At 36.3% G+C, this 24,767-nt stretch overlaps 1 protein-coding gene across 1 annotated transcript; it reads right to left on the bottom strand.

Moving 5' to 3' along the window:
* Positions 1-1,333: 1,333 nt before the first annotated feature.
* Positions 1,334-24,194, bottom strand: LOC121422203 (coagulation factor VIII-like). The gene is made up of 9 exons (XM_041617106.1): positions 23,955-24,194; positions 21,117-21,218; positions 15,030-15,197; positions 12,831-13,001; positions 8,354-8,664; positions 4,442-4,595; positions 3,809-4,002; positions 2,352-2,501; positions 1,334-1,580 (listed from the first exon to the last, which is right to left on the bottom strand). Exons 1-9 carry the CDS (start codon positions 24,184-24,186, stop codon positions 1,434-1,436), a joined length of 1,629 nt encoding a protein of 542 aa, XP_041473040.1. The 5' UTR covers positions 24,187-24,194; the 3' UTR covers positions 1,334-1,433.
* Positions 24,195-24,767: the final 573 nt, after the last annotated feature.

The raw sequence follows: 24,767 nt of genomic DNA, 5'->3' as shown, positions 1-24,767 counted from the left end.
CGGACATTTTATCCGACAAGTACCAGTTTATCCGACAGTTACCATAGGAACAGTACCTCTCAGCCAATCAGAATCAAGGAAAGATGTCAAATCTGATAACTTGTCGGATGAAAATATTGATGAAACGCTCCCTAGAAAGCCGATTCTGCATCGGGAATTTGTGCGCATTTCATTTACTTTACCATTGTGACGTAATTGTAAGCGCACTGATCCAGCGTTGTCTTTATTATGACGTAATTGTTGGTGTGCGTACAAGCTAAGGGCGCCGAAAGGGGAGGGGGGGCACTTGCCCTCCCTCCCCCCAATAACATTTTGGGGGGCAAAACGAGATTTTGCCCCCCCCCCCTAAAGTAGAAAAAATAAGAAATGATTTAAGGACAAAAGTAAACGATGAATGTACTTTTCTGCCTAAAAATTGTTATTTCCATTGTCAAAAATGAAAAAAATTCGCCCTCACGGGGCAATTACATATCATAGTAGGCCTCGCGATTTTGACGAACATGTCCCTCTGTGAAACATACCTTTGATAAGCCCCTTTTCCATCTTATAACAATGTGATAACGTTTAACCTTTTAATGATTACATTTCAGACTAAAACCGAATGGCAAATTGAAAGTGGTTCACCAATGCATGCTGGTTGTGTCCGATAACAAACGCGCGGTCGCCCAATGTCGCTCAGACCGGACCTGATATCACTAACGCGCGTGAACGTATATGGAATCTATGCCATAGCTGTCAAGCCCAGAAACCATAACCATATTTCCTGAAAATGTGTGTCGTTCTAAAAATGACTGTAAAACAAAAAAGGTTAAAGAGTTTCAGTATCTCACGCTGTCAAAAATATTGTTCCCCTTTGGGATTTTAACCCCCTAAAACGCGCGCCTGTGTGCGTATCATTTCGGGTTTTTGCATCGGCTCACGGTTCCGAACCGCGAGCTGTAACAGCGTGTAAACGCAGTGCAAGATAAACGAAAAGCCGATCAAATGTTAACGCAGTATGACGTATAGCACTGCGCGGTTCAAGGGCGCGTACAAAAACGCGTAGAATACCCGGATGTTAGCTCTGCTGTATTGCCCACTACATTTCCATGCATTTTCTCAATGACTTTCCAGGGGGTGTTTTATCAATATTTTCGTCCGACAAGTTGTCAGATCTGACAACTTTCCTGGATTCTGATTGGTTGAGAAGCACTGTTACTTTAGTGACTGTCGGATAAAACAGGACTTGTCGGTTAAAACGTCCGACAAGTCCTTTCATGAGACGCTCCCCTGAGCGGTCAATTATTGGGCCCGTGGATCAATAATTGGAAATTTATTGACCGGCCATTTGATCCCAGTCATAAGCAGGCAACAATGTATCAAAGTTGCCCTGCTCAGATGTCTGATACGGTTAATGATCAACATTACAGCTAGTATCACTATCATTCATTCCATCATTCTTGTCGGATACCAAGTACTTCAAATCTCATGGATATTTGTCTATCAAATTTTCTAGGATGTATTTTGACGTATCGTGCGTTGATTGGTCGAGGAAACAGTATGGTCACTAGCGAACAATGATCAAAGTTAGCTGCGTATTCCTGAAAAAAAAATCAGGTTACCATAGTTATATTTAAATATGTTTACCTAATGATTTGTGAACCTTGAGTTTAATTTTTAATTGCAAGTTTTATTTCATTTTTTTAGTATTTGGATTCCTCTATCTCGTCATGCATTTGTAGAATTGGGATTTTCAGTTCGTTTGATCGGTTTACTTTCGACATTTCTGAATGATATTTTTGGATGAACATATTAATTATTTTGACATGGGCCTTTGGACCGTCTGTTCTTGTTTTGTTTTCATAGTATAATCTAACAAAAGAAAATCTGATTCTATACATATTCATATCATAGAAAAGCCCTAAATACCTGCTTTCAGAGTCCAAAAGCTCTTCCGACTAAATCATGTATCAATATCAATCTATCAAGCCCATCATTCAAAAAAGGCCAATGCATTATGGGTGGTAAATTACTAGACGAAATGAATTAAGATTATACTGAGTGTAGGTTATTATACTGCTACCCGCAGGGTAATGAATTAAGGTAGCGGACATTTAAAATGGTAACACTGCCCTATTGAATGCAAAGTTTATTCTATATCTTTATTATGATTATCGTTTAATGATAACAATAATGGTGTGATTATCATTATTATTATCATTTTTCTTCTATCTCTTCTTCTACTGCTTCTTCTTGTTATCATTTTTTCATCATTATCATTGTTATCATTATCATTCTGTTCTCATTATTATTATCATTTTATTATCATCACTATTATTGCCAACATAAGGAATGTGTCCTCTCCCTCTCACCTTTCGGGTACCACATTCTTGCTCCAAAGCAAAGACCCAATCTATGTCATTCATAGAGTATGAGATAAAGACAGAAGTAACCCATTGGTAATGTGTATCTCTCCCTTGAACGATAACACCGGTGACATAAGAAGGCTTTCCGATATCAATCTGTATCACGACGAGAAAGTAAAAGTTTTTTTGTAAAAGAGACTGTTGCATGATTTAAGGGTATTGGTATCTGACTGGCAGTGAGTGGGGAATATGCTTCGATTTAGCCAGGGCTTGTTAGATGTATCAAATGTTTGTACCACTATCAAAGGATTTTGTCTGGGTTTGCAGCGAACAGTTTTCTTGTTGGGGAATGCCCTTTTTGTGAAGAAAATGATTATACAGTGCGTCCCACAAAAAACGAAACCGAGATTTATCGATGATTTATCGTAGCTTAACCACAAATACAATAGACAAATGACCTACCATTGTAAAGCTTAGAATTTCCTCTTTCATCTGAAATTACTTAGATTATTTCTCATTCACACATGAGTGAGCAAAAACATTTTGAAGAGGGGATACCGAAAAGTCATTTGGCGGGCTGTATCTGGGGTTTCAAAAAGAAAACCCCCCTTTGAAAAAGTTCAATATCTGCTCTTTAATTTGATACCTCAATTACAGAAAATGGTCAAGAAATTACAAAGTAATGGTTATTTGAAATAAGGCTTGAATTTCAATAATTTCATAAAATTAAGAGGTTCTGCAGGTGAGCGTTCAAACTCACTTCTTTCTTAAAATTGTTTTTGCTTACTCATGCGAGAATGAGTAATAATATAAGTAATATCAGATAAAAGAGGAGATTCTAAGCTTTACATTGGTATGTTATTTTGTTTATTGTATTTGTGATTAAGTTATGATAAATCATCGCTTAATCTCGGTTTCGTTTTTTTTCTGGGATGCACTGTATAATCACACAAATTCATATCATGTTAGACGTACATCATGTGAAAGGACAAAGCCATAAAATGCTCCAATTTATTTATTAAATTATTTATTTAGTTATTAATTCATGTACTTATTTATCAATCTATTTGGGGTGTTATTTTGGAGACGATGTTCCCATTCAGCTTGTTCGATTTTACTGGATTCAAATCAATTTGATATGAAATACAACATAAGAAGAAGGGGAGGAGGAGGAAGAAAAAGAAAAAGAAGAAAAATGAAAGAAATAAATAAAGAAAGAAAGAAAGAAGAAAGAAAGAAAGAAGAAAGAAAGAAAAAAAAGAAAGAAAGAAAGAAAGAAAGAAAGAAAGAAAGAAAGAAAGAAAGAAAGAAAGAAAGAAAGAAAGAAAGGGGATCGGTTAAATGAGAAAATGCATTATCCACAAATCAGTGTCCATGTCAACACAAGCAGTATTTGTGAAATAATGACTGATACCATACAACAAAAGAAGAAAAAAAGCAGTATCTCCTTTAAATGTATTTACCTTAACCCACATATCCGTATTGTTGTAATCAGTTTTCCAAGCTCCGACAGTGTTGGTAGCATTAAGCCTCTGAATGAAATGAGGGTCCAAAAGTGATGAGCAAGTCACACTAGAGTCTGGGATGCGGCCATCTTGAATCCCTATAGGCTCCCCATGGATTGGAGATGGACATCCGTGTTCTTGGTTCATAGAAGCTGCACAGAATACACATTTCGATCACACATTCACCTTAACTTTTAAAAATTCATGTGCTGGATTATGCCTACTCACATGGTAGTTTCACAAAAATAACGGGATAAACCTAATCTAGTCTTTGAAAGGATTTTCGTTTTGCTTGCCAGTGTCGGAACCCGGGGTCGGAACTCCACATCAGTGCCTCAGCGGGAGGGTGCTCGTGCACACAGTGCACCCCAGCTTACGCCCTTGTATACTCGGTTCTTTGGTCTGAAATCAATTAACCAATGTCTGTGAAATTATATGATGGTTCAATGATAAATTGGCTGTTTTTACATCGTATTCGAAGATATACCAAAGTGCCGCAGGGTTTTATCCATTACGGTATCTATAAAACCATGCTGAAGCTTTTTCTACAAAACATGACTTTTGCAGCACTGCAATTAATGTAATACATACCCAGGGCATCATTTACTTGGTCGTACCCAGTTAACTCAAATCTAAGCATGGCAGAAGATCTAATCGTCTTTACATGAATCCTGAAGAGGCGACATAGTACAGGCTTCTCGAAGACGTGTGTCACATCATTCATCTCAGGACTACAGGGAAATATCTAATTATAAAATGTGGAAATGATAGGATTTGTCAAGCCTAAAGGCTTTGCCAACAACTTATAGAAATGGCGGTTCACGAACCACGAGTCACTCCTGATTCCGCAATCAATGAAATATGTAATATGATCTTTTGAACCCTAGATGACCGTCGGCTTTATCATCATAAAGAACACAAGTCCGATATTACCCAAAGATCACTTACACCGAGTAAAAACACAATTGATGTAGATATAAAGAAATAAGAGCTAGTTGAAAAAAAACCTGACATTTTTACTCCTAGATGACCTTTGACCCCATCATCCTAATGAATACACATGTGGTATTCCCCGTTTTACCAAGTGTGATCAAAATGTATGCAGCCAGTCAGAAGAAGTTGTACAAAAGCTTGCAAAAAAAGGATGATCTTCTAATCACTTCATATCATTTAACCTTTTGAACCGTAGATGACCTTTGATCTCAGCATCCTCATGAACACTCATGTGGAATTACCCAAGGATCATTTTCACCAATTGTGATCAAATTGATGTAGAAATTAAGAAATGAGAGCAAGTTGAATAAAAACTTTTAAAAAAGATGAACACAGGCTTGTATCATTTTACCTTTTGACCCCTAAATGACCTTTGACCCAATCGTCCCTCATAGAGTCACATGTGTATTACCCAAGAATCATAGGTACCAAGTCTGAACTTCGTTGATGTAAAAAAAAAGAAATGGGAGGAAAGTGAACAGAATCTTCAACATTTTTAACAGATAAACAGACCGACATGGACTGACGGACTGCAGGTTCAGGCGAGACAATTAAATAAATTGATTAAATTGCCACACAGTCAAGCTAAGCTAATAGTAGCAACCCCTGCAACCTTCTTAAATTGTCATTAATTGTTGTTCACCTTTTTTGTAAAACTAATTATTATCTATATATTTATATGTTTGTAATCGAAAGATATTCTTCTTCTTCAGAGTGGATGTGTAATAATATAAAGTACTAATAATTCTTGTAGATAATTTAGTCAGTGTGTGTAAGTATAGCTGGGTCGGGTGTGCATTGATATCTTAGCTTCTGCTTTCCGTCAAACATTGACGGGAGGCTGTTGGACAGTTTGTAGAGTTTTATCCTGCATTGGGTGATCTGGGAGCCAGTTGCATGTGAGGATCTAGTTCGCGTATACGCGAACGAGGAAGTACGAGGAAGTGGGACGAGGATTTTATTCACTGGGAAATCAACGAGATTGCAGCCGTACATGAGCACCGGTTCGAGTCTTTTCTGCGTTTTTCAAGAGGTATCCAACCAATATTCTCTAGCATAGTTATGGCATTGATGCGTTGTGGTATTTGTTCATCATACATAATGCAGCTCAAGACTGGACCATTTCAATTTAATACAGTATTGGTGAAATGATCCCAAATTGATCTGCTGTACTCTACAAGTGGGCGTAGGGCTTTGTAGTCTGTAACTTTCAGTTTGGGTGAGTTGGTAGGAAGGTTTCCCTGGAGGAAGGTAAGAGTAGTTTGACATTGCGATTGAAGTTTGCTACATGTTCATTCCATTTCGGGTTAGCTGAGATGGTTACTCCAATGTATTTGATAGACAATTTTTTTTATTCCTTGAGATTCAGATGACTTTTTGGGTGTTGAGTTCTTCAAGCCAGTCAGAATCCCATTCAATGATTTTGACTAGGTCCTCCTGCAACTGTTTAGTGTCGTTCTTTGATCGATGATGGAGAAGCATGGACCGAGAACTAAACCCTGGTGCACGCTAGAAACAACATCTACTATTGAGGAATGCTGACCATCGCGCAATACTTGTTTTCTTTTATTAAAAGGAATCATGAGATCCACTTCTTTGCTTTCCCACTCATTCCGTAGTATTTCAGCTTGCGTAGTAAGTCTGTGGTGACCAACCTTCCCGAAGGCTTGCTGAAATCCATGACAAGGACACCTGATCTGTCAGTTTTTGTGCTTGTCCGAAAAGAAGCCCCAAAGCTGTTGCTGGCTATATTGTTACCTAGCAGCTTGCAGCAAAGGTACGTAAGAGATGTTGGGCAATACTAATAGTTAGTGGAATCCGTTCTGTTGCATTTCTTGTAGACTGGGACCGTATTTGCTTGACGCCAGTCATCAGGAAAATCAGCGGTGTCATATTGAATCCTGCAGATGGTGGTAAGAATTGTAGCGATGGTTCTCGATAACAGTTTCAACACTCTGGATGTAATGCCGTCTAGCCCTCAAAATTTGCGACACTTGTGGTTCTTCAGCAGCTTATCAACACCTTCCAAGTTTATGTCGATATCTGGCATGTCTGGGTGTTGGATACTTCTGGTAATATAGTTATAGCGATACCACCATAAAAAACAATGCAACTCACCAATAAAATTCGACAAAGCTCCCCAAAGCTCAGGCTGCAGCATAAGGTTCGATCACCGAGCTGCAACTGTTACACACACACGCGTATCATGCATGGGTTGTCCTGACCTTGGCAACCACGGGTACGGGTTTACTCGGACCGGGCAAAATGTCAACATTTTGAAACGATTAAAGAGATTGGATTAAAAAATGACGGTACTTTTTTTAACTAATCAAAATGGATGTTATATCATTGTAATCACAATGATCTCAACTTTCAGATGATGTTTCACTTTCTTACTTAGCTTGATTTGGCGCGAAGTTATCAGAGCAAAAGATGTGTGTAGTCTTTGATTTGTAGCCCTCTCTCACACAAAATTGGGGGAAACTTGAAAAATGTAAGTCTAAAATGACGGTATCTTAAATTCTACATATTTGATATGATTAATATGATAATAAAGCTGAAAATCTAAATTTTCTAGATCTGCTTCACTTTTTGATATTGACCCAATATTAAAAAACGGCAACGAGGGCAATGTTGATCCCTGGTAAGAGTAGTAAACCTTAAAAAAGATACACTTGAAGATATTAATATCATCGTCCAAATGCGATGCAGTCATTTACAGATGCCTTTTAATTTCCAGTTGGTAGACCGGGACAGAAGTGTCGTCTCGTGACTCTAGGGACTCTGGACAACGCCAAATTTGCAATTTGCTATCCACCAACTTTCGACAAAAGCCTCTCAGCTCTCCATTGTAATTTCACTTCCATTAAAGGAATTCATGCGTTGTAGAGAGCGGCCGCGTTGTGATTGCGAAAACTCTCTAATGGGACACTTACAGCAACGAAGCAAATTCTATACTGACCGATGATTTTTTTTTATTGGAAATAAGGTATTATTTCGAGTCGAACTTTAGTCTGTTTCACTGGTGTGACATTGGCATGAGGTTGTATATTTTAAATTATATTAGGCTGACATATAGGACCTATTATGTATTGAATTACGTTTTTTATGAGATGAGAACTATTCACCTGTTACAAATTAATGTTAAGCGAAAAATGATAGTGATAAATATGCTATGATGATGGTGATGCCGATGACTAATTTCATTTTTATGAAATACTTTTAATGTATCCACTGTTAATGAATGTAGCATGAGAAGAATAAAATTTCAGATTACCAGATTGATCTTGCTCAATCGAACATGTAAAGATCCACGATCCAATCTTACGCTGTTGCGAAAAACTTATTACAAGAAACAAAATACACTTCACCCGATTTCTGTTCTTGTGTGCAGTCAATATTAATTATAAATCCTTATAAAGGATATTTTCAACCGGTTTGTTTTTCCGTGGTGAAACAATGTATTCACCGACGCTTTATTTTTAAATATTTTTTTTTTAATATAGCTACCTTGGTATATTTTGAATAGTTGTCCAAATATTCATTCCATCCTGTCCCATTAAGACTGAAGGAGACAATGTAGGATGACACTCCCCATCGTCTTCCTTTCGTAGTAACGGCAGTGATGAGATGGATTGAGTTAATAAAGCGAACTTGAATCCAACGAGAACTGTCATCCGAATTCGCTTGTGGTTTAGGGTACCATACTATGCCACCCAATCGTGATGCCTTGATACACGTAGACCCAGTGTAGCAGGTTGACGGTGTGAAAGCCATGTTTTGTGTAATTGGATTACCTGGTGACCTGCAAACCCGATTCACTGTTTGAAAATAACAAGATATTTAGTCCTCTAGAAAATAGTTTGATTAAAAATATTTGACTATAAATTCTTTCAATCAGTAATAATTGAGCGTGTGAAACGTTGTGGCCTAGTGGATTAGTCTTCTGATTTAGAAATAGAGGGTCGTTGGTTCGAATCCAGCCATGGCGTAATTTCCTTCAGCAAGAAATTCATCCACTTTGTGCTGCACTAATCCCAGGTGAGGTGAATGGGTACCCGGCAGGAACAAATTCCTTGAATGCTTGAGCGCCTAGGCAGCTCAGCTACAGCCGGAGTAACAATAGCAGGGCCCGCTGGGAGAACAGTTTTCGGAACTAAAGTGGCTACCCTTGGTAAATATACCTTATTGTTATTATTGTTATTATTATCGCATAGTATCATTATTATCATCATCATTAATAATATTAATAATAATAGGCATTTGCATAGCGCCATCTATCTAGAAACAATCTATTCCGAGGCACATTGCTATTATCATTATTACCCGGATTTAGCTCGAGCTGCCTTTCAGCGCTCATGTATTCAAGAAATTCAAGAAATCCTGTCGGGTACCCATTCACCTAACCTGGGTCGAGTGCAGCACAGTGTGGATAAATTTCTTGCTGAAGGAAAACACGCCATGGCTAAGATTCGAACCCACGACTCTTTGTTTCAAAGGCGAGAGTCAGAACCACTAGACCGCGACGCGTCCACTAAGTAGCAACTCACTCCTCCCTGTTGCACCCACAAATGTAATAACGCCCACTAGTGTAATAACGCCCACAAATGTAATAATACTTTACCCACAAATGTAATAACGCCCACAAATGTAATAACACTTTACCCACAAATGTAATAATTTTTGATCGCCCACAAATGTAATAATGACTTTACCCACAAATGTAATAAATTTGAAGGGATTTTTGGCGAATCCGTTCTAAACTAAAATCCTATAGTAATGCGTTCATATAGCACAAAAGTGCAAAGTCTTTTTTTCAGACCGGGTTAATAAAACATCAAAGTACAAAAATAAATCCAAAGTCTTTTTTCCAGACCCGGTTGTTTAAAAAATATAATAAAGGTCCAAAGTCTATTTTTCCAGACCCGGTTGTTTGAAAAATTGTGATATAAGTCCAAAGTCTTTTTTCCAGACCCGGTTGTTTCAAGACGTATTTGAAAAACCGGGTCTGGAAAAAAACTTGGACTTGTACTGTAATATTTCATTAACCGGGTCTGGAAAAAAGACTTTGAACTTTTATGCTATATGAACGCATTACTCTAGGATATTAGTTTAGAACGAATTCGCCAAAAATCACTTCAAATTTATTACATTTGTAGGTAAAATCATTATTACATTTGTGGGTAAAGTGCATTATTACATTTGTGGGTAAAGTGTTATTACATTTGTGGGCGTTATTACATTTGTGGGTAAAGTGTTATTACATTTGTGGGCGATCAAAAATTATTACATTTGTGGGTAAAGTGTTATTACATTTGTGGGCGTTATTACATTTGTGGGTAAAGTGTTATTACATTTGTGGGCGTTATTACATTTGTGGGCGATTATTACATTTGTGGGTGTAACACTCCCCCCCCCCCAAAAAAAATCCTTTAGAAGGGCACCTAATTCATAATAGACGAAGGCCAATAACAAATAAGTATGACCTGTTTTCGTTTGTGTGTATGTAAAGTAGGTCAACTCTAGTCGGATCGAAACATGGTAGGCTATTGTTCTCGAGCTCTTTTGTGCATATATCGGATACACTAGTAATAAATTTTTACCTGTTATAATCTTTTGCCCAAGATTGGAGTAACATTTATTGGCGAAAATTAATGTTCATGGATAGCTGTTTGTGCAGATACTACCCCCCCCCCCTTACGGGGGCACCGAAGGGATCCAACTTGGAAGTGGGGAATGAAAAGTTTACCAACGAATGCAAGGAAAACAACAAGAACCAACTGGAATGAAGCCCCGGCCGGATCAGCACTGCATAGCCAATGTATTATGGATATTTGTGCACCCGGGGAGCGTTTCATCAAAACTTTTGTTCTTTTAGTTGTCGGTTCTCAGATTTTTCCTTGATTTTGATTCATGGAGAAACTCTGTTACTAGGTAACTGTTGGATAAAACGGGACATATGGGATAAATCACCCGAAAGTCTTTCCATAAAACTGATGCGCGCGTATATAGGACTGCAGCCCGCACACGGAAAATGATGCATCAGGATTTTGACATTTGGCGCAAAAAAGGCAATTTTACAATATCGATTTTTTTTTTTTTTAGATACAGCGAGCCGCCAGAATTTAAAATACATGAGAGAGGAATAGAAGACATACACTGTACAAATAATTGGGTAAAAACTTTACCACCACGAGGGTAATGTGTCCAACCAATTTGGGACAATGTTTTACCCAATGCGGGAAGCATATTGTCCAGTAAGGTTAAAAATTAAGCAGCAATTACTTAAGAATGGGCAAAAGAAATGCCCAATGTTGGTTGGACACATAATTACCATATGAGAGCACTTTTACCCAATATTTTTTTAAAGTGTACACGACGTAAATAAAAAAAATAACGGGTAAATCGAGATCTACGTGTCACGCTTATACCAGTCTTATGCGTATTTTAATCGGTATTAGTCGGCAACAAAAGTATGATCATCAAAAAGTATATCTATCCACCGTCTAGTGCAACGTACCATCCATTACACTTCAGCAAAATATCGTACATAGTAAACGGATCCAAGATCAGTGGTGATGACACTTGGTCTGATAAACACATATCAAATTACGAGGGAAAAACGTGTAACACTAATAGGTTTGCACGTATTGATCCCGGTAGCGCGTTTCCGTTTTACACCCTGGCGAAGGCATTTTCCGGAAAAGTAGCCAAAAAGCGACTAGTGAAGAGTCTACACACGTCGCTGGTTGCATGCAGCGTGCGACACAGGCGAGTCCACCACCGCATGCACTTTGCACAGTTACTGATCAGAGCACAGAGTTCCTCGGCACTTCATGTACAGAGAGAGCGGCAGTCAGGAGTGAAATCCAAACATGCTTTTGCAGTCGCGTTGTTTATGATAGTTTTTTTTTCTAAAAATAAATTATTAACTAAATGAATAGAATGACAGACAAAATCAAAATAAACAGATACTTATAATGGAAAGACAAATTGAAGTTTGATGGATTGATACACTTAGAAGCTGCCGAAAGATAGATATAGAGGACTGATAGATAGAGACAAGATAAACAGATAGATAGATAGATAGAAATAGAGAGAGAGAGATTAAGAGAGGTGGATAGATAGATAGAAAGATAGAAAGAGGGAGAGATGGATGGATAGATAGATAAATAGAGAGAGGGGGAGAGACCGAGAGGTCAATATATAGAGGGGGAGAGAGAAAGAGAGAGATATTATAGATAGAAATATGGACGGACAAAGAGAAAGAGAGAAAAAAAGACAGACAGATGCTAGAGAAGGAGAGAGATAGAGAATTTGAGAGACAGATAGATAGATAGAAAGATAAAGAATGAGAGAGACAGAGAAGATAGACAAATTAACAGATAGATAGATACATAGATAGAGAGAAATAGAGAAAGACAGACAGATGGATAGATTGAGGATTTGAGAGATAGATGAGAGATAGATAGATGTCAGATATAGATCAAGAATGAGAGAGAAGAGCTACTAATTAACAGATAGATACTGTAGTTACTTAGGTAGATATAGAGAGAGAGAAATAAAGAAAGACAGACAGATGGATGGATAGATAGAGAATTTGAGATAGATAGATGTTAGATAAAGAATGAGAGGGACAGAGAAGATTATTAGATAGATAGATAGATAGATACTGCAGTTACATAGATAGATAGAGATAAAATTTGAGAGATAGATATATAGACAGATAGAGAGAAAGACAGACATCAGCAAATCGGCAAGGCAAATGATCAAGCATTCGTAATGAACCTGGAAAGTATAAGCTTAGCTGCATTTGCAAGTACGGTATGTTCTGCGGATAACTTCGGTGCGGACTTTGGATCGCGCGCCCAGCTGATAATGTAAACAAACGTAGACGTAGACTCTTCACTAGTCGCTTTTTTACTACTTTTCCGGAAAATGCCTTCGCCAGGGTGTAAAACGGAAACGCGCATCCCGGTAACCTCACCCGAACAGCAGATGACACCGATAGATGTTTCTATCTGACCAACCCTTGTTTCATTATACCAGCATTCCGTGATGGCAGTAGCGTTATCGGGACATTCCACGATCGCTGACTGGGTGTTATTATCCAAAGATGACACATTGAAATGTTTCCCAATCAAGGTTGCATAGACTCCTTGTTAACATAACAAAGAATACAAGAATACGTATTACCACTAAATTGGCGAACATAATAAAAGCTCGAAAATTTGTTTAATTTCATTCTTGTACGGGTTCAGTGGCGTAACTACGGGGGGCATGGGGGGCACGTGCCCCCCCCCATTGGCTGCCCCCCCCCCCAAAAAAAAAAAAAAAAAAAAAAAAAAACGGGGAAAAGGAGAAAAAGAGGGAGAAAGGAAAAGAAACGTATTGTGAAAGGAAAAATTATTGTTCATTATAATGTTATTATCTTATAATTGTGTTATGTTATATTACATAAACATTTTTTCATGAAACAAAGTTTGCTCAGGGCTTATGTCTTTATTGTTGCAGGTGCTCGCATTGTTTGTTTTACGAGATAATAATCATGTTGTACTCAAACCTTCCGTTTTCAAGTCTCGCAGTTCATGCTATCATTGTTTTATGTAGTGGCATATGCTTCTTTTTTCATGACTAATTAACGTGATTACCCCATTTTAAGGTCTTAATATGAAATATTATCTTTCGTGCTTACGTTCGCATTAGTGGATTAGTGAGATATTTCTGCTCTTTATGATTTCCTAAAATCAGTCCTTAAAATGTCCCTTTTTCTGATCTAAATATTAGAAAAAATCAGCTCGCGCTTCGCGCTCGCATCATTTCGTTAGTAAAATACGCATGGTCTTAGTGACTTCCTAATCAAGCCTTAGAATGCCCCTCTACAGGTCTGAATTTCCTAAATTTTCAGCTCGCACTTCACGCTCGCAAAAATTTATTAGTGGGATGCGTATGTTTATCATGATTACAAAGACTACAAGTGCTTCATATGTGTTTAGATGTAATTCTAACAAAATTAACAAGCGCTTTGCACCCGCATTAGATGACTATGGTGAGATATGCATACATCCTTAAAATGTCCGCGTTTGGGGTCAATATATACAAAAATTTTAGCTAGCGCTTCGCGCTCGCATTGTTTCTTTAGCGAGATAGATACGTATCATGATTACATAAATTTGCTTATGATGTCCCTTTTTAGGTCTGAATACCAAAAATTTTTAGCTCGCGCTTCGCGCTCGCATTATTTGATCAGTGAGATACATATGCACTGTCCTTAAAATGCCTCTATTAGATCAGTATACTTGGCAACCGAGCGCGCTTCGCGGGCTCAATAAGCAATAGACTCAAAATTATTGCTGGTGCCCCCCCCCATGCCGTGACCCACGGTACGCCACTGTACGGGTTGATATTCACATAGAAAGAGACAGCTATCAATGCATGTATACAGTATAATATACACAGTATATGTGTGTGTATAATGTATGGAGGCTTAAAGATGATCATCTCGTCATGTGTACATCTCGTTTGAGAGATGATCAATAATTGACAAGATCATGGATATCCGAGATCTTATGATGAGGGGTCCGTAAATTTAAGCTTAGCAATGATCGTAGAACATTATTCTACGATTGATTACATTGACTACAATGTACAATCAGTCATGAAAATCAGGAGTACGATTGATTGCTAATCTTTGTGTTACGAGCCCCTGATCGTCTCTCCCATGCACCGGATGTACAGACATGGCGAGATCCAAGAACTCGTCATCTGGTCATTTTTTATAAGAGATGTAGAAATAAATAAGATGATTATCTCAACGTCTTGGTTTCACTTTTAAACTTCCAAAACTATGATGTTCATGGTCATGAATACGTCCAGATTATGCAGTTTGTTGTCCTAACGCGCCTGGTGGGTGTTTCATAAAGCTGTTCGTAAGATAAGAACGACTTTAAGAGCGACTGGTGATTCTTTCTTTTGGTACATGGTATATATATATATAGGCGATGGTTTAGCGCGTAAGAAAGGATCACCAGTCGTTCTTAAAGTCACTCTTAACTTACGAACAGCTTTATGAAACGGCCCCAGGACAAATAAATCATTTTGTCATGTCCCGCGAATTTTAACCCCATGTATACATGTGTGCATCCACTGCCTAAAAATGAATGTTCCATAGATAAATGAGATATACCTTCAAAGCCTAGATACTGACAGACCAGTCGGGACGCATCTGAATTCCATCCATCTTGTTCTATCAACATGTAGGTGGTAGCATTTCCGATCATGGTACGAGAGGATATCATTATTACTCCTTCATTGGTGTTATCTCCAAGTAGCCTCACTGAATCGATTAAAGAGTCTGACAAAATGAAATTACACAAGTACAGATTACTTAAGAAGCAATAGGAGACTGAACTATAATCTCAGAAAATAGGAGGGGCTGTATTGGGATTTTAGAATAAATAATACATTGTTTGATGACACCTTTACACAGTCGAAACATTTTCTTAGTTATTTTTGTAGGTCAGACTCCAAATCGCGTTCAAAATTGAAATCGATCGTAAAATTCCAGTCGGCATTAGTAATTAGCACAAGGGCTCTGGCTGTAGTATTCGTTTGAATAGCAACTATAATTTGTCTTTTGTCCTCGGTCTTTTAGATTCGCTGAATTTACCAGATGGGGAAAGATGATGGAGACTGGAATGACATAATGAAATGTTGTAGTTTGTTCTTTATTTGACATCGAAAATTTGCTATGTGAAGCAAAGAGCTACATTAGAGATTTTGTCGTCCTTTTCTCCTGTGAAATATTCAATTGTATTCCATAATGGCGTTCTTACTATTCTGACAAGTAAAGCCACTTTACCATTCTGGACAGAAACAGTCAAACCTTGGTCCCGTGGCATAAGAGTTGTCATTATGGTAACTTTGCCATCCACAGGGAACTACCATGGTAACAAGGCTCAGCAGCCAATCTAAATCAAGGATTCCATGAAAGATACACTGTAAAAAATACTTGGGTAAAATTTTCATCACCACGAGGGTAATTATGTGTCCAACCAATTTTGGGCAGTACTTTGCCCAATGCGAGAAGCATATTGTCCAGTAAGGTTAAAAAATAAGCAGCAATTACTTTAGAATGGGAAAATTTTCATCACACTGGATAAACTAAAATGCCCAAAAGAAATGCCTAATGTTGGTTGGACATATAATGGCGCACTTTTATCCAATATTTTTTAGAGTGTACTCTTGGAAGGCACATTTACTATAACATGGAACTTTTATGCAACGGGGCCCATAATCTCGGTCTACCTACAAGATCCTCCATGACAGCAAGGATTCAATGAACATGCCAGAGCTATGACAAAGGCTTGCATATTAGTTTCTTCTATATCATTCTTTTAAAGGTGCGATAACAACACTGCATATGATATCACGTTGATTGTGTGTTATAAATAGCTAGTCTTAAAATAAACCAATATAGAAAATAAATTTGCCTACTATTTGAATGAATGAATGAATTTATTATCCAATGCAATAATACGAATTTTACAAGTTTACAGACAATAATTTATGAATACATAGAAAAGCAAGGATAATAGGAACCAGAAAATAGCATGGATGCTAGTCAAGTCTGGCCCCTTCTAGTCTAGATAGATAGAAACATGTATTTAAGAATGAAAATCGTGAGTCTACTAGTACACGGTAGCAATGACTACATAACAATTTAACAAAATTAGTTAACAGTATTTACATATGAAAGATATCTAAATGATAAAAAATATAGATGGTATCAAAATTCATTTTTCCAACAGATGTTCGACAATAGCTTTACGAAAACTTGATCTTGATGGTTTCTTTCTAATTTTGGTTGGTAGCTCATTCCAAGAAGTTGTGCCTACATAGGATAAACACTCTTTTCCCAAGCTTGTCCTAACCTTTGGTACATACAGGTTATCGTCTTCCTTTTGCCTTGTATTATATCTATGTTTAATCAGTGAACAATATTGCAGCAGTGAATGTGGCAAATTTGTATTAATTAGATCGTACATAAAACTACATATAGATAATCTATACAGTTGGTGAATGTCAAGTATCTTAAGAACCCTGAATAATGGTGCTGATCTTGTCATATATGTACTGAATGTTATCGCACGCACTGCCATTTTTTGAATTAATAATATAGAATCTAGAAAACTTTTTCTAGCTCCACCCCAGACTTCAATACCATATGTGATGTGGGGCTGTATGAATGTCTTGTACAGCAGAATCAAAATACTTCGTGGTACGAAGTGTCTCAGTCGATATAGAATACCAACCTTCTTGCGTATGCATAATTTAATTTTTGCAATATGATTTTTCCATGTCAAATGTTTATCAATGTCTACTCCAATAAATGTTGTAACATCTACTTCATGCACCTCTGTGTCCATGAGATGAATTTTCTCTCTTACCTTAATTGCCTGTCTCTTCCCTCTAATTAGCATATAATTTGTCTTTGACAAATTTATAGTAACTCTATTGACATTACACCAATTCAGAACTTTCTTTAATTCTAGGGTCACTTCTCCCAGATCTATCTCAAATTTTCCAGCTTGAAATGTATGAAACAAATTGGAATCATCAGCAAACAGTCTAAAAGTGAAATAGTTACTTGACCTTGGTAAATCATTAATATACAAAAGAAACAGAGTTGGTCCAAGAACAGACCCCTGAGGTACGCCGCAAGTTATTGGACTGTACTCAGAGAGTGCCCCATTATAAGTTACAAACTGAAATCTATCAGATAAGTAATCCATAAACCATTGAAGGGGCATACCTTCCAACCCATAGTGTTCTAATTTCTTGAACAAAATAGTATGATCTATCGTATCAAAAGCCTTTTTAAAATCAATGAAAATTCCAATTGTAACCATTCTATTGTCTATCGACTTGATAACATCATTAATCAGGTTAATTAAGGAAAGTTTTGTACTAAACTTTTTCCTAAAACCATACTGATGCTTATACAATGTTTCATTCATTTCCAAGAAGACAAGTAATCTATCATTTACCATTCTTTCTAAAATCTTTGCAAATAATGGAAGGACAGATATTGGACGATAATTACCAGGGTTATCCCTTTCACCCTTTTTGTAGATAGGTGTGACTTTGGCCACTTTCATTGAATTTGGAACTCTTCCTGTATGAAGTGAGTGATTAAAAATATGAGACAATGGTCTAGCAATAAAATCTGTTGCATCCCTTATTAACCTAATTTGTGTAGAGAATTGTTTTGAAATTAACTAATTAGTTTCGCGATATGATTGTATTGATGAGTGAATTAGTTTGTTATTATTCAAGAGGGCTATATTACAAGACTTCATTGAGAAGATGATGAGTTGGGGTTAGGCTGCTGCTGGTTTATAGGTCGTTTAAACTAGACAAAATACTTTTGACGTTGCTTACCAAGGCAATATATATCCTGTTAATTTCTTCTGTGCCAAATTAGAAGAGTTTAACATATTTTATCAAAACAATGTTATTGTTTTTTTTTTGACCCGCCACCCCGAAGCCAACAATAAGGCGCTCTTCCTAAGCATTAAAATGACGAGTAACCTTTCAAAATTAATTAAAAATAATTTGTGTAAGTACTAATTGATCGTCTGTATGAAGAATTCGGTGAGAGGCTAAAAGCGAATATAGAGAAAACAAAATAAAGTTCGGGTATCACTTAAGCACGAGACTTGCATACTGTCCTTGTAACATCCAGGGAGTACGGAAAAGTGGTGTGAAAGAAACTCCTGTATCTTGTCTTTATAATATTCAACTTCACCACTTCACATCTTCAAAATAAACTCACTAATTTGGATATATAAAGAGAACCTTCGCTGGAGTCTAATTTGTGATTGGGGGTAGCTGGTCACAGTTGTGTAAATATATAGATTTTTGTGTGTAGGTCTTGTACAAAGTCACTTTTTTCAGGAACAAATCAAATCAAACGAAATTTTTGTTCTTGAGAACCCATTTCCAATACATGTGCTCGTACTACGAAAGAGTTTACCCACATTAATCATCAGAACGTTTCGTAGATCGTCAGCGCTAATTGTGAATTTAAATTATCTCCCTTAAAACTCACATTTCTAGGAGCAGCACAATCTCTCGCATAATGGATGTGTTCGTAAAATGCCAACTTGCCACTTTAAACCATTTTGTATGCCACTAGAATAATTTTTCATTGTAATGCGATCACTTATCACTACCAGCATCGATGAATAGAAGTAGGCCCAACCACAAAAACTTACCTAACGCTTTGTGAAAATTATAAATCAAAATTTTTTTTTTTTTTTTTGGGGGGGGGGGCTTTCTGAAATGGCTGGGTTACGTGATTGGCCGACCGGACGCCATTATCTGATTATCAGATGTACAAGCCCATTGATAAACACAGGGAGTAAATTTCCATTAAGTTCCCATTCCGCTTGTTTTAAATCATATAAATAAAAAGTGAAAAGGGGATTTCCTTAGTAAGTTGTTCACAGACATACATAACGTGTGATATACACTCTCAAAATTATTTTTTTCAACCTACCCGGTTGGTCAACAGAACCCAAAGAACTAAGAAAATATCCACCCGTTTTTTATGCAATTTTCTTTCAACAGTTGGTAAGCTTATACATTAACCAACCTTATATGTGAGTGTATACTTAAGAAATATTAAAATTTTGAAGGTGGATACATTTTTATGTCTCTCAGACTTTAGCTACAAATTAAGTTTGATTCAGGTACTGAAATGGATACCTAAATTCTCCATATAACTCATAACAAAAGTGGCTTTTGGTAACAAACTCGCATTATAGATTATCTAAATTGGGATTGTCTTTCCAGGTTAAAAAAACATATCAGCCTCCTAAACAATTTATGAATAAATTATGTGTTTTTTGAGGTTTTGTATAGCGTTAGCCTATTGCTTAGATGGTATAAAATGGTTATTAAAAATGACGAATATTTTACTGCATATAGGTTTATTACTAGAAATATAATTTATTTATGTTTACTATTCGCTTCTTGGGTAATGCTGGTAAGCCGCATCCTTTTTCCATGGAAACGGATAAGGCCAATAGAAGTCGATTATACAGCGTGTCTCACAAAAATGTTAATAGCACTTTAGATGGGTATGATATTAAAATACAACATGATATAATTTATACCTTTACCCAATTAAATACAATTCATTTTCTACAACTGGATGAAATTCTGTGTAATATGGTCTAATAATATTAAAAATATGAGCAGTTTATATTTACACAAAAGGAAACCTCTCCATCCAAGTTAATATGTATTTGTTATCTATTCACGTTCAGCTACAGGCGTTAACGATGTAAACTGCAAGGATTTTTTTTTCTTCAGGAACAAAATATGCATTTATTGAAACAGGTTTCTCAAAGTGTAGGTTATCTTGACCAGGACACATCTCATAATTGCATCATTGCATCTTGGTTCAAAAGAACTATAATTCTTAATCATTCATAATAATCATTTATTGTAGGGCAGCAGTTCAATCCCAGGTAGAAGGCTTCCATGGTTCAAAGATATGTTCAAACAAATAGAAATCTGAATAGGGTACAAGATAAGTTTCATGGTTATCTAAAGTGCTTAGAATGTCTAAATTTTAGTTCAGAATATAAAAAATGTTCACATAGATTGTTTATATAGATACCCATCCTGCTTGATGACCCAAAGTGCTTAAAATGTTAATTTTTTAGGTCAGGTTATCACAAATTTTCAGCTCGCGCTTCGCGCTTGCGTAAAAGGTTTATTCAGATACTATCCTGTTCATCATTCATGTTCATGGGAGTGCCATTTTTCGAAAAGTACACAATGGAACCAAAATCAGGTGGGGCCCACGGGGTGTAAAATCCTGCCTTGTTAGATATCTCATCATGTTTGTGAGAAAAACAAAGATTTCATTAAAACTACAGACATTTAAGTGTAGACTACCCCATAAACAAAAATATAAACAACAGCTTTTAATGGGACGTTTTTTGAGACGCGCGGTATTTATCTGCAAGACTTTTTTCGTCCTTTTTTCAGTAATTTTTGTTAAGATTTTGTGCCATGGAAACGGATATTAAAATGGTTCCATACCATTCGCTCCGCCGGCAACTGCTATTCTATAAATTCTACACTCTAATCAAAGACTACCATGCCCAAAACATGTATGTAGTCCCTTCCCTATTACAACCCTATAACCTTGCGTATTAGACGAAATAAAGACCATTAAAAAGATATTATACTTTACCATTTTCACAGATCGAATCATTGGAAACATCTGAAGAATGGCATGTAAAACCCGTTGTAGTTTCCTCGCACCAGCCGTTTTTACACACTTCGTCAGAACAATCTTCATCAAGATATATAAAAGAGAAGAATGACATACAATTACATGAAACATTTTGTTTACTCATTGTCCTGTTCTGATAAAAAAGTTTGTTCCTCACTAACATAAAGACTTGCCATTTTTAAATTATTTTATGGTTCAGTCAAGTTTGTCCTTATTGTAAGATCTGTAAAAATTGAAATATCGTACAATAAATTCAAACAATAAAAAACGGTGAATGAGGGACATCACCGATTCTCTAATTTGAATTTCAGTTGTGCATATAAATGCGTATAACTTCCGTGAGAAACATAAGTGAAACCTTAAAATGTCATAACTGAATTTTTTATCTTTAATCCGATTTTGATGACATTTTCAGTGTTTGTTTGATTTTTCGCTTTTTATTCAAATCAGCAGTTTTATGGAATAGACTTGTCCTTTAATAATGACATACCTACCTATGCTGTTCTCGAATTTTTTTATCAATCATATAAATGTTAATTTCCAGATCTCAATATCAAAAACTTTAAGCTTGGGCTACGCTCTCGAATTATTTGATTTTGTGAGATGCTATGTTCTTCATGAATTCCTACAAGCAATACTTAAAATTTGTCTCTTTTTTCAGTTCTGTACAAAATTCTAGCTTGCTCGCAATATTGATTAATGAAATATATACTTGTCTTAACAATGTTTTTTAGGAGTGATTGAATTTTCTTGTTTTCAGTTCTCAATTTGAAAAGAAAATAATAAGAATAATTATAATAATAAAAACGGTCATTTATATGCGCTATACCCAAAAAGTATCACAGCGCTTCCAATTGCCAGAAATAAAATATAAATGTTAAGTAACAAAAAAGTGTGGAATCATATATATCAAATTGCATCAACTATTGGGGTCAGCTCACGCTTTGCGTTAGAAAACTATTACTATTAATTATGAATATATGTATCCTCTTCATCGCATTCTTACATGTCAATCAGTGCTTAAAGAGATACTCTGGGCTGAAGATATTTATATCTAAATAAAAAGAAGAAAAATTTCACAGAGCAAAATGCTGAAAAGTTCTTCAAAAATCGGATAATACACAACAAAGTTATTGAATCTTAATGATTCTCATTATTCCGGTGAAACAGTTCTAGGCATGTATTCATGAATATCAGTGGACTGATGACGTCATATTCCCACTTTTTTCTTATGTTCTTACATGAAATCATAATTGGTTTATTTTTTTCATAAATGTGTAGATGTGTATCCGTTATGATGATATAGGTAGCGGCAATAAAATAACTAAGCACTTGATCAGTTGTCAATCCAATTTGTTAGTTCTTGGTAGAAAATATTTGAATAAACCTGATTTTATGAGAATAACTAACAAAAACAAATTGCAATTGATATAAGGTGGCAATGACATGGATATCAGCAAAATATGTGTTAAAGGAAAAAGTTATGTACGTGGAGAGACTGAGGATGCTTGAAAGAAAAAGATATTATGTTTATGTATAGGTATGTGTATTATGTTCATGTATATTATATATGTGTGTGTATATTTATGCATTGATATGTATCTCGCATCTAACATTTTATCCAAGATTGGTATTTTTCTGTTTTTTTTCTTTGTATGTCTTGTTTAATTCCTCGTTGTTACTATGTTATGCTGATGTTAACCTATTTTTTCCCCTTATGTATCTTTTTTTTATGATGATCCTTCAATGTTAGGATTTTATATCAATAAACTTTTGAATTGAATTTAATATTTATAAACGATGTGCGTCAAGGACGGATGCAGGATTTTCCAAATAGGGGGCCAATTTTTCGGAGGAAAATTTTTAAAAGGCCAAAAAAAGTCTAACCACAAAATAAGGATATTTCGTACCCGAAAAAAACCAACAAGCAAAAAAAGGTTTTCAATTTCAAAAGAGGGGCACACCAGCTTAATGGCATTTTTACATTAGGAATTTTAATTTTGCTTCTCAAGGGGGAGGGCACGTGCCCGCTGTGCCACCCCCCCCCCAGTTCCGCCTGTAATGTGCATATAACTGTTTTCACAAAATATTAATTAACTTTAAAATTCAATAACTTCGTTATTTGTTTTCCGATTTCGATGAAATTTTCAGCATTTTGCTTTGTGATTTTACTCTATTTATTTACATATAAGTTTTTTTCAGCCCGGACCATCCTTTTGATCGTTCGATTTTGGGGTCAATGTATAGAAAAGGTTTAGCTCGCGGCCTCGCGCTTCGTGCTCGTATCATAATTTATTATTAGTAGTATTATTGTTATAATTATTATTCCTATTAGTAGTAGTATCATTATCATCATCATCATATAGATATGTAACCTCTTCGTCACATGCTTATATCTCAATCGGTGCTTAAAACATTCAATTTAGGGGTCGTGCTCGCATTATAGGTAGTGTGATATATGGCATGATTACAAAAAATAGTACTAAGAATGTAATATCTATTTTCAGGTCTGATATAATAAAATGTTCAGCTCGCTCTTCGCGCTTGTATTATTTGATCAGTGAGGTATATGTATATTCTTCATGAATTCCTAACAATCCTCTTCATGAATTCCTAACAAATTTGTAATGTAAAAAATGCCGTTAAAAAGAAGTGTGCCCCCTTTTAAAGTGAAGATCTTTTTTGTTTATGTTTTTGTTTTCCCTAAAAATTATCTCAGATTGCCCTCCGAAAAGAGGTGTTATTGTTTATTTAGATAACGCCACATCACTTCATCACATTGTTTTGATGACAAACCTGGGATTTTACATACGCGCCTGCCCTCGAGTATTCCCAGTCGATTCTGTCTTATGGGACAGTTATTGGTAATTGTCGGAATAGGGATCAGTTTCGGTATGGTTTGTATCAGACCCCTTTCGGCATGATTCTTCATTGGACACTGGTGAAACATCGGTAAGGTATATTTGAGTTGGTATCCATCTGCACAACTTGTCTGGTTCTGGAGTTGGGTGTCCGCTATTGACAGCATAACTGACAATATGACTGAGGGTATAATAATAAATAATAATAATTGTATTTACAATAGCAATAAGAAGAAGAACAACAACAACAAGAATAACTCTATTAATGATAATAATAGTACAGATGATAATGATAATTCTAAAAAAAAGTATTTTTTTAACTCTGATAATAATATCATATTTACCCAAGGTAGCCACTTCTGTTCGCCCTTAACAGTGCTGCCTTTAGGCGCTCAAGCATTCAAGAAATTTCTTCATACCGAGTATATTCATCTCACCTGGTTTGTGTGCAGTACACTAAGTGTAAATTCCTTGCTGACGGAAAACACAACATGGCCTGAAAATGATCCCTCGTCCCTCGGACTGAACGACGAGGGTCATAACCACTCGATTACACCCCCCCCCCCCCCTCCATACACACAAAGGGCATCAGACTGGCATGTCAGTTATCAACTCCTGTGCATTTTCGTTCCCCCTATCCTGAATTCTAACAATACTGAAAAATCGTAAAAAGTTGAATATCTGCTCTTTTATTTGATACCTTAATCACAAAAAATGGTCAAGAAATAACAAAGTTCTGGTTATTTGA

This window comes from Lytechinus variegatus, chromosome 10 (assembly GCF_018143015.1).
Source record: "Lytechinus variegatus isolate NC3 chromosome 10, Lvar_3.0, whole genome shotgun sequence".
NCBI classification, from domain to species: domain Eukaryota; kingdom Metazoa; phylum Echinodermata; class Echinoidea; order Temnopleuroida; family Toxopneustidae; genus Lytechinus; species Lytechinus variegatus.
This window is presented reverse-complemented; position numbering and strand designations above follow the sequence as displayed.